The sequence below is a fragment of the Schistocerca americana genome, chromosome 2 (genome assembly GCF_021461395.2).
Source record: "Schistocerca americana isolate TAMUIC-IGC-003095 chromosome 2, iqSchAmer2.1, whole genome shotgun sequence".
Classification (NCBI taxonomy): domain Eukaryota; kingdom Metazoa; phylum Arthropoda; class Insecta; order Orthoptera; family Acrididae; genus Schistocerca; species Schistocerca americana.
Genome location: NC_060120.1, coordinates 713324699 through 713336909, shown reverse-complemented (window position 1 = coordinate 713336909; position 12211 = coordinate 713324699). Strand labels below are relative to the sequence as shown.

The following is a 12211-nucleotide window of genomic DNA, read 5'->3' as shown; positions in this document are numbered from 1 at the left end:
TTTTGCACCCACTCCGAAGAATTTGCCGGTAGTTGATTTTATTAGTTCAATTGAACAGGCAGTTTGCAAACTACCTCCTGACGCTGCAGAGGAAGTTAGGAGGGAGGCATGCTGTGTTTTGACTAGGGCTCGTCCACCCAAGAGTAATGTAACAGCAGCAGAGAGGGCTGCTTTACGCTCTCTCAAAGTTGATCCCAGTATTGTTATTTTACCTGCTGACAAGGGCAATGCCACCGTTGTTTTAAATAATCATGATTATGTACAAAAGATGCAACGTTTACTATCTGATTCAACGTATCGCAGAATCGATGCTGACCCCACGAAAAGTGTTGAGAGAAAGACCAACAACCTCCTGAAGAAAAGTGGTTTGTCGCAGGACACAATCAAGAGGCTTAACACCTATAGTGCGGTTCCCCCTAGGTTATATGGCCTTCCAAAGGTTCATAAGGAAGGGGTTCCTTTCCGTCCTATAGTGAGTAACATCGGCGCCCCGACATATTGTGTATCCAAGCATCTTGCTTCTCTGTTGAGTCCACAAGTAGGACGGTGTGAACATCATATCAGGAACTCAGCTGATTTTTTAAGTCGTTTGGAGGGACTGAGGCTGAATGACTGATATTTTAGTGAGTTTCGATGTGGTCTCTCTCTTCACTCGTGTTCCTCTGTCTGATTCGTTGCGGTTAATAGAAGCCAGGTTTGGTGCTGATTTAACTAATCTCTTTAGGCATGTGTTGACATCCACTTATTTCTTATTTAATGACCAGTATTACGAGCAGACAGATGGAGTTGCGATGGGTAGTCCGTTGTCTCCTGTGATCGCAAATTTGTTTATGGAAGACTTCGAGGAACGTGCATTGGAGTCGGCGCCTTTAAAACCCGCCTGTTTCTATAGATACATTGACGATACCTTCGTTGTTTGGCCTCACGGTAGGGAGAATTTGAATGTCTTTCTAGAACATCTGAACTCGATCCACCCGAACATTCGTTTCACGATGGAGGTGGAAAAGGATGGTTGCCTTCCCTTTCTCGACGTGTTGGTTAGGAGGAAGGATGATGGATCATTGGGACATGCAGTCTACAGGAAACGTACTCACACCGACTTGTACTTACAAGCTAATAGTTGTCACCATTCGGCTCAGCGTGAAGGGGTACTTCGTACCTTGGTACACAGGGCACATATCGTTTCTGACGCTGAGACTTTGCCAGCTGAGCTGTCCCATCTTGAAGTTACATTTCGTCAAAATGGTTACAGTGATAGACAGATTGAACGTGCGTTGCGCTATCGACCAACTGTACATCAGGTGATTGATGATAATTCTGAGTCAACACCTAAGTCTACTGCCTTCTTGCCTTATGTAGGAAACACGTCCAATAAGATCGGTCGTATTTTACGGAAATACGATGTGAAATGCGTTTTCCGACCTCCTTCTAAAATTAGAGCACTTTTGGGTTCCGTTAAGGATGATCTTGGACTGCGTAAGGCGGGTGTATATCGTGTCCCTTGTAGCTGCGGCATGGCATATATTGGTCAAACTATCAGGACCGTGGAGGACAGATGTACTGAGCATAAACGGCACACACGATTACAGCAGCCTAATAGATCTGCTATTGCTGAACATTGCTTGGATACTGGTCACCCCATGTTATATAATAAGACCGAGATATTGGCATGCACGTCCAGCTATTGGGACAGTGTGATTCGGGAGGCGGTTGAGATTAAATTAGCGAGCAACCTTGTTAACAGGGATGGAGGTTTCTGTTTAAACTCTGTTTGGAATCCAGCTCTCTCCCTTGTCAAGAAACAGAGGGACAGACTCAATGCTACCTCACCGGCGAATTCATAGTCTCACTATCGATAGCTCTGACTTTGGCCATCTTTGGTGGCACTAGTGTTCAGTGTGTGTGTGTTATCTTTCCTGCTTGGGTCCGAGGACCGAGGTATTAAATTTGCATGTACGCCGCCTGTCCGTTGCAGTTTGCCTTGAAAATGGCGGGGTGTTCTCCCGCCGAAATATCGGCGGTCGCTGAAAGTGTTACCTGGCTGAATTCCCGGAAGTTATTTGAAACACTTGTAAAATGTAGCAGTTACTTTAAGTGACCCAACTGTTGAAGCAGGAGAGAGAGATGATGTACTACTTCATTACCAGCCATTTGGTAACTGAGGGAGTAATTTAGTGAAAGCGCTCTACGAGGGAACACTAGGTCACATTACACAATTCCCATGCTAATTAAAATTAAAAGTTGTTAGTGGGAATGTCAAGGAACAGATGAATGCAAATAGCAAAAGCTGTTCTCTCTCTCTCTCTCTCTCTCTCTCACACACACACACACACACACACACACACACACACACACACATGGACGTGCGCAGATGCTCGTGTGCAGGAAGGGTGAGGTGGGGAATCTGAAGTTGGTTGCAGTGTACTGCTAATTACATGAACAACAATTAATGCATTCTGAGGTACCTGACTTCTTTGTAAAGTGCTGTGATGAATGCATGCACGTACCAACACTCACAATTGTTTTTCAAAGGTAGCAATGTTCCATTTCACTTGCTGTTGCTCTGGATTGTAGCCATAAAAATTAGATTTTTGGCAACTAATTTTTATCACAGTTACTTTTTAAAAAATTTCAGATCACATTGCTGCTGTTGAATTATTGTCACATGAATCCCATATAGCACCTGAGGTGTGCACAAATGAACCAAAAGAAAAATATGAATGTCTAATCAGACAGCTTCAGAATGAAATTCAACAAAAGGTAAGTGGGAGGTGAAAGCCACTACCATTTCCCATCTGTTTTTATGTATGTGTTTCTTTTTAAATATACGCTATGATTGTAAATAGTCCTGTCATTAGAAACAAACCTCTTCCTTATGAAGTACTCTTATTTGCAACTTTCGATTAAAATGTAGACAGGTGTGCTCTTGGTGTTCCTTATTTTGTGTATGCAATGTGCTATTTATTGCTTATTAGTTGTTATGTTGAGTTTCATTATCTGTATTTTTGGAATGCTGTTTGTTAAAGCATCCAGATTGTGTAGAATGATTAGCATGCATTTGCAGTCTTGGTTTATATTGATGGCAAATCTGCAGACCTCTGCAGAACATGCTTGTTGTTCGTTATCATCTGTAAAATTGCTACCTATCACTCAGCACTGAAAATAAAATGTAGTGTATTCCATCAGATGTTAATGTCTCTATATAGCTATTTATTAGTGAAGTTATGCTAACTTCAATGCATGTGACAGTGAATTTTATTTAACTTTTCAATTTATTGTGTTTGGGTGCAGGGAATGTGAATTATATGATAAAGAATAGTAAATATATTTATTTTGTCATCTTAAATACAAGTGGTAAATTGAATAATATACAGCAGAGTGTTCACCTTCATTTAAATTCAGGAAGTTTGGGGAATAGGTAGGTAGCATATACACCCTCATTATGAAAAATCCTGCAGTCACAGGTGAGATTTGTAACATGTAATGTGACTGCCTTAAACGCTCTTTTGGCATCTGGTTCAGTATGCAAACAATAATGGTGAGCACAGGCTCTAAAATACAGAATTACTCAGCTTCAATACTGCTGAGAGTGTCTTTTTACTGACATTTAGCACTTTTCAGATGTGTCATCTAATTCTTCTGGCCTTGGAAAATTAGTGCACAAAGAGCAAAACAGGAAGATGTCCTGATTACATATTTGAGGCAAAGAGCCATTGATACTTCAGCCTGGGTGAAAGAATGTTGGGTGTGATGGACTAAAGGGAGCTCAAGCAGTGGCCTCAGGACATGGCGCATGCTCATTTACTTCTGTGTCCCTCTCGTACACACAGTTTGGCTACTGCTTTTTGTTTAGGGACAGTAAATTACAGAACTCTAGGGCCTGAAACTATTTAGTGGAGTTGGAAAAGAAAGTGAAGCTCCATGTTCTGACCCAGAGCTATCTAGGTCTTTGAGCCACTATTCCATCATCACACTACTTTCCTGGCTGCTGTGTGCTATGCCACTACTACATCAGCACTGCACTTTCCTGGCTGTTGTCTGCTATCTAGGCCTTCGAGCCAGTACTTCTCAGTCAAGTAACTCCTGAGGTGGCATCAAGAGGATGAGTGGCTCCCATACCAGTTCTCCCACTAAGAAAAAAGTCTTGGCGAAATATTGGGAATTCAACGTGGGTCCTTCCCACAATAGCGAAATGCATTGACTGCTAATCTGTGGGGGCAGATTAGTGGAATTAGAAGAGGAATTAACTGAGAAAAGGCTAGTTCACATCCATAGTAGACTACTACATGTGTACCCTGGATAGTGTCTAATTATAGATGTGAATTAAATGAACTAGCCCTAACTGGGAGCCAGACGATCATATTGATCTCCTGGCTGTATAATAGCACATCCTAATCAAAATAGCACAGACAAAACCTATTGGTCATTCTAATAGCCAGCTGACAATGAAACTTGTACCTTGCCTCAGGATTTGCCAGCTAAATATAGAAAGAATAATCAGGGCAAAGAGTGATGTCCTGCAAAAGGTTCTAAACGATAATGACATTGACGTCACTGCCATTCAGGAAACGCACACGGAGAACAAGGAACAACTAAGAAAAAGAGGTAAAATATATGGCTACACCTTAGTTGGTGCCACATACCACCACACTTATGGTGTGGCAACTTATGTGAGATCTAATATCGAAAAAGTTCAGTTGCATTCAGCATCTACCAACAACAACATACACAAAGTGGTTATTCAAATCGGAGGGCACACCATAAGTAACACATACAAACCTCCTGCAATCTCATGGCCACCACAAGTCCTACTACTACTGCAACATTCATCTCTCTATATAGGCGACTACAACAGTCATCACACCAAAAGGAAATACAAAGAGAACAATGAAGGTGGTGAGGCAATTGCAAATGGAGGAGATGAAAACAATATATACCTCGTATTTGGTGCAAAGGATAGACATTGCTTCTATTCGGCAGCATAGAGACGAGGATATAACCCCGTCCTATGCTTCATGACCACAGACAAGGAAAACATACAGCTGAAAATCTCTCATTATATTCTACCAGACTTCCCACACAGCCAACATCAACCCACTCTAATAGAGATTGGAATAAACTATTCCCCTGGTTACTTCCTTTCCTTGCCCACAATGGAATTCCAGAAAACAAACTGGGAAATTTTTTCTAACAATGTGGATAAGTGCTGGGATGGAATACCTTCTAAACTAAAGAACTACAGGAGGTTTGTTGGAGCGCTCATAAGCTCTGCAAAAAAGGCAATACCTAGAGGGTACCATTAACAATATATCCCAGGATGGAACAGAGAATGTGAAAATCAGTACCAGGCATTCCTTAACAGTGACAACCAGGGAATTGATGATGACCTACAACACAATCTTGATGTGGGTTGACGAGAACGATGGATGGAAGCCGTTCAAGAACTAGATTTTAAAATGTCTAGTAGAAAAGCATGATTCCTTTTAAGAAAACTAAATGACGGCAATAAGAACGTCCACAAAGAAACACGATACATCCAAACAAGATAGTCTCCCATATAGTGCCAGTCTCTAAAACTCCGAGATAGAGCTCACACCACTCAGATTAAGCATGAGCTCACAGCATTAAAATCTCTCGGCCATGACCAAACGAAATTTTCCCATCCATTCTCAGCAGAAGACATAACAAGTGCTCTCAAAGACGTAAAATCGGGAAAAGCACCTGGATTTGATGGCGTCCACCCAGAGTTTCTTCTGAACTGCGGTAAATATGCGAAAAGATTGTTAGCAGAATTCTTTACAGATATTATAACACATGGCATAGTCCCTCAGCAAATGAAACTATAAAAAATTGTTGCTCTCCTAAAGTCAGAGAAGCCGAGTAACAAACCAAAGAGCTACCGCCTAGTCTCATTATTGAGCTCTGTCTATAAACTCCTGGAAAGACTTCTCTATAACCGCATTGCCAGCAAAATTCTGGAGTCAGTTCACATGGAGCAAGCCGGGTTCTGCCCTGCATGCAGCTGTACAGACCAGGTTATGTCACGAACCATAGAGGCTGGGTACCAAAGGAAATTAAAAGCATCAGCTGTTTTCATACATCTATCTGCTGCCCATGACACTGTCTGGAGACAAGGCCTATTGTACAAATTCATGCAAACAATCCCTTGCCTGAGAACTGCCAGACTTATAGATGCCATGCTTGCTGCCAGAACATTCAAAGTAGTAACAGGAGAACAGATGAGCATCCAAAGAACCCTGAACAGCGGCCTACCACATGGCTTTGTGTTGGCTCCACTACTGTTCAGTCTTTATATTGGCAATATGCCATCCATATCTTCCATGAAGTTTGGGTATGCAGACGATTCGGTCTTGGTAACACAACACAAGAACTTTGAGGTCATGGAAACAGTCTTGACATCTGACTTGGAGATATTAAATACATACTTTCGTAAATGGAGATTACAGCTAAATCCTACAAAAACTGAAAGTACATGTTTCCATGTCAGTAATAAATTAGCAAGCAAACAACTTGACATTCATCTCGAGGGAAATCGGCTCCAATCTAATGAGCTTCCAAAATACCTTGGAGCCACTTTGGACAGAGCCCTCACTTATAAACAACGTCTGGAAAATACTGCAGCCAAACTAAAGATGAGGAGTAATATTCTCCAGAAGCTGTGCGGCACTACTTGGGACTCTTCGGCTGACACGCTACACATGTCTGCATTCGGACTGGTCTGTGCTCCGCTGCGGAGTACTGCATTCCGGTCTGGATGAACAGTGTTCACACAAAAAAAAAATCGATGTGCAGCTGTATAGCACGATGCGAATTGTCAGCAGAACCATGCGATCAACCCCAGCACATTGACAGCCAGTTATGAGCCACATACCACATGCGGACCTATGTCGAAAGAATGCTCTTCTCCGGGACTATAAGAAGACAATCGACAATGCCCAGCTCCCTATACATTGCAACATGCCTGACCTGGAAACAAATAGACTTCAGTCCATCCAACAATAATAACAGCCAAGGAATTGCAAAGTATAAACTTTAATGCAATAAAGACCTGGAGGGAACAATGGCGAGAGGTGTGTCCCGTACATTGTCAAGCCCTCCCCTGCATCACTGAGAGACCGCCCGGCTATGAACTACCGCATAAAATATGGTCATGCCTTAACAGAATATGCACAAATTGCGGAAGATATGCAGATACTCTTTACAAATGGGGAAAAACACCGACTCCCAACTGTGACTGTGGAGCCAACAGACAGACCATCCACCACATCATCCAAGAGTGTGACAGAAGAGCATACAGTGGCAAGTTCTGTGATTTTCTGATGGCAACAGATGCCACAAAGGACTTTACACATAATCTTGATGTTTGTATTTAGTTGTATTGACCATATATAATCTTGATGTTTGTATTTAATTGTATTACCCATTATCAGTATGTTTTATACTTCTTATATAGCATATTTTATTGTGTTTTTTATGTATATCTTTGTTTAAATATTTGTAAGAAGCATAAAATGATGTGCATTTCCATATGCTAAATAAAGTAAATAAATAAATAAGAAAAACTAGAAGTTGTGGGTTTAAATATAGTAATTGAAAGTATATAATGGAAGGAGTTCAGGTGTAGGGTAGTCGATAGGCACATTAACAAGACTGAAAATGCTGCTAAGCTTTCAGATGAGCCCTTCTCCATAACAGTCATATTACACGTGCACACATGTACTCACAAGTGCATGGCTGCATTGTTCCAGCCAATTACATTTTATTTACACTTCAGGGATGCTGCAGTTGTGCAGGTAATGTGTGTGTGTGTGTGTGTGTGTGTGTGTGTGTGTGTGTTATTATCGCAGAAGAAGGAATCATCGAAAAGCATGTTAATGAAATTGTAGGTTTATTAGATATGTGGCAAAAAAATTAACACCAGACCACCAAGTAGAATTAAAATTAGGATATCTTATGTTCTACATTAGAGGAGCAATGCAGACAGAAAATTCACATGTGGGCTTTAGAGTAAATAGGAAAATTAAAGATTTAAGGATTGCTAACAGGTTAGCAAAAATTACTTTAAAAGTTATACAATAGATATTCCATAGAAATAATTAAACTCTGTGCACCAATCGACAGCCTGATGAGGAAGTAGAACAACATCATGAATAGTTGGCTGAAGTGGCTACGTACAGTATAACCCCGCTTTTACGTTCCCGGAATTAATGTTTTCCCGCCATTTACGACATTTTTTATTGCTTCCGTCATAATCTCATATGTGCACAATATTAATTCACACCTGATTTTGCGTCAATATATTTATAATTTTCCCCACAATTTACAATTTATGAAAAAAATGTTCATGGGAAAAAAAAAAAAAAAAAAAAAAAAAAAAACTGACATAAAATGACACTGGCATAGAGTTGGCCATCAAGCAGTGTTTACAAACATTATATGGTTAAGTTTCTTGTTACCAGGGTGCTCTACTTAGTAGATTTAAACAGGTAAATGTGTAAAAGTTGGAATCACTCAAGTCGTATATCCTGCTGCTGCCAAACTCTACTGTGCTTGGTGGCTGATAGGAGTAACTAGGTTCGTACGAATAAAGATTTCGTGACCAATCACAACCATTTCCAAACTGTCAATACAGCATATGCGCAGTTTTGCGATTGTTGTAATCATCATCACACCTCTGTCAAACCATATGTAGTGTTTTCGTCTTTTGGCCACTTGTAGTGCTAGTTGACACCCTCATTCAGTTTGCATTGCTCAAAAGTTTTTTGTTTAAACGCAGTGTGAATTTCGTATATTCTCATGCTGAGCAAAACATGTTTCAAGGATTTATTCTCATTGTTAAGTGCAATATTTGCATACATATTTTTTGTGATGTTACACCAAAAAACAAGGTGAGTGAGAGTTTGCATATGTGTGGTTTTCTACATGACTGACGAAGTACAGTTCCAGATAACATCAAAAAGATTACTACAATTCAAAGAGACACGGAACAACACATAAGCAAACACCACGCAAAATACTTATGTAAATATTTGCACTTGACATCAAGAAAAAATTCTCGGAACACACTGTGCTAAGTATGAAAAAATGTGTAACTGATGCAGTGTTTCATTATTATTCCAAAAACATCAATAATGTTGCATGAAATTGGGTCAAATGTTTCTACTTCCCAATTATCAGTTCCCATTATGTCAGTGGTTTTTATTAGATAATAAACCTTTATTAGATAATAAACGAGTCCATGGCAAGAGTATTTTGATGCCTATTATATACATGTACATAAAGTGCAAAAAGGCAAAATAAGACAAAAACTAAAGAACAATCCCTCATTGAGAAACTTTTAATACAATACCAGAAATAACAAGATTATTTTTAGTACAGTATTCAAGAACAACATGTTTCTTCAAAACAGGAAACTTTTGGTAGGAAACACAAAACTCTCGAGGTGTGACAGTCCCAAGCCACTATAGAATTTCAAGCATTCATAGACTTGTAAGATGCAGACTAGAAATAATACAAAGCTGCAAGGAAACAGACTCCTCAGGCAGGAAGTAAAAACTGTAGGTTATAATAATTTATTTAAAAATACAGATAATTACCATATAAAATTAAGCAACAAATTCAGTATCCTAGAAAATTAAGATTATCCAGTTATAGATGAAAGGGGCAGTTATTTAAAGAGTCATACTTGCGAACAGCAGATGATGTTCAAAGTACAAAGAGAACATAAAAAAGAAAATCTATGTTAAAAGTACAAAGAGAACAAAAAAAGGAAATCTCAAATAGAACAAGGCAACTACTAGAGGTAATGTGAGACTTTCAAGCGAACACTAATTGAAATGTGATACCAGAGCATTCAGAAATGTCTTCCTGAAGATGAGAGAGGAAATGGAACTAGCATAGATACAATTGAAAACAACAAAACTACAAAGAAAACAAAGTAGGAACTTATGTTGGGTGGACAGGCTTTCAGCAGTTAAAGTAGTAGACAGCACATTAATTAACAACAGAGAGAACATTGAAATAGATTTTTGTAGATTTTGTAAAATTTTTATATAGCTTCTGTAAAGTTTGGAAGGTAGGAGACGAGATACTGGCAGAAGTAAAGCTGTGAGTACCGGGTGTGAGTCGTGCTTCGGTAGCTCAGATGGTAGAGCACTTGCCCGCGAAAGGCAAAGGTCCCGAGTTCGAGTCTCGGTCGGGCACACAGTTTTAATCTGCCAGGAAGTTTCATTGTTATTTAAGATTGCATTGGGCATAGTATCAATGACACTGGACCATAAATCAGTAGAAATGTGTTACCTGGTCAGACGAATTATGTTTCTTGATACACAAGGTTGATAGTAATGTTCAAGTGAACAGTTGCTGAAAACATGCACCACACCACAGAGACACTCTGTAGAAGGCTTGGGAGGACATTCACTTGGGTGTACATGGGAACTATAGTAGTGATTGAAGGCTCCATGACAGTTGTGGACATGAACATGAGTGTGGACCAGCTGTATCCCTTCATGCTTGATATCTTCCCTGACAGCACAGGCACATTCCAGAAGGATAACTGCCTGTGCCACATGCCAGAATCATGGCTTGAACATGTAATAGTGAACACCTATTGACGTTTTGTCCACCAGATTGGCTTGATCTGATTCCAGTGAAATGCATCTGGAATGCCAAGGAGCACAAGCTCCTCACCCTCAAAATTCTGTCATATAATTTACTAGAATTGTGTATCCTGTGTGTGGACATCCGATGACACATGCCTCAGGAAACCCACCAAGGAGTTGTCAAAATTTATTCCATGTGGGACTGCTGCTGTATCACATTCCAGAGATGGACCAAGGTGCTATTGGACATGTGGTCATAATATACAGCTCTTTAGCATATATCTAATTAAGCAAAAATATCTCTGACAAAATTTTTAACATTACATGGTAGAATAAAGAATATTTAGATGTGCATATTAAAGATTTGAGAAACAGATGTATTTGATGTAGTTGCTTGCATTCCACACAATCTGGAAATGGGGAGCACCGTAGTATAACTACCTTTTATGTATTTTTGGCACATATTGTATTTATAGACCATTCTTTCCATGTAGTTCTTGATGCACATTGTAAAGGTAATTGGACTCTTTAAGTGAAACTGTTGTAGTTTGTCATTTTCCTTTTAAATTTCTTTAAATAACTCCCACAAAAATGTTTAGTTCTATGTGCCCAAGTACACTTATTAATTATAAGATTATGAAATGTTTACAGACTATCACTTTAAAATAATTGCAAGTCGTTTGTTACAAAAATTTCGAGGCCTCCCAATTCTTCATAATGCATTAAACGCACTGAGAACACTGTTAATCAACCCAGCTCGCCTTCTATCACGAATTATCTTGAGTACATAAAATATGAGGAGTATCAGAACCCAGTAAGAATGTGGAAGGTTAGTAGCAATTAACAGTATATCAAACAAATGGAAAAAATATGTTGTAGGGTCATAAATCTAATTCAAGGAAAAAGGCAGGAATGTTACTATAGATTTTTTTAAATTAACAGCAGCCATTCATTGAAGTCATTAAATAAAGGCAGTGCATCTTCAGGGTTTCAGAAATATAGACTGTTTTCTGTTTCAAATGTAGAAAGGAAAAGAAGCTGAGAATAAGATGAACATCAGTTGCAGTCACATGGTGCTGTCAGATCAGATTCTGATTATTGGCAAACAGACAGTACACGGACAGAGAGAAAAACAATAGACATTAAAATCACTGTGTACATTTTGAGGAAACTATCTCATTGTTTGCTGAAAGCAATTTAGAGAAATCATGAACAACTGAAATCTGGTGATCAGTTGGAAGTGTGAAATATGCTTGTGTGTTGGATGTGAGTTCAGTGTCTTAAACATTGTGCCACCATGCTGTATAGTAAAGTTAAAAAGTGTCTGTATGTTTACATGAGTGTACTAGGAAAAGGCAACAAATCTACATGTTCAATGACTGTCATTCACTGTAAGACGAAACGAAAGGGATTGAGAGGCAAGAAATCTGGCCCACCTAAGAAATAGGCACCACCTAAGAAATAGGCACAAGAGATGATCAGATTATTATAAGTTGAGATGTTTCTAGTTTTTCCTTCCAACTTCTGTGTACTTCTTAGACAAACTAAGGATTAATGGGTAAAAGGAAAATATGGGTCTAATTTTGTAA

General features: G+C 39.4%; 1 protein-coding gene across 1 annotated transcript in view; it reads left to right on the top strand.

Moving 5' to 3' along the window:
* LOC124593751 (A-kinase anchor protein 9-like) overlaps positions 1 to 12211 on the top strand; it is a 505072-nt gene that overhangs the window by 271370 nt on the left and 221491 nt on the right. Inside the window, exon 21 of the mRNA XM_047132086.1 lies at positions 2636 to 2760. Within this exon, the coding sequence (XP_046988042.1) occupies positions 2636 to 2760 (125 nt within the window). The remainder of the gene's footprint in view (positions 1 to 2635; positions 2761 to 12211) is intronic.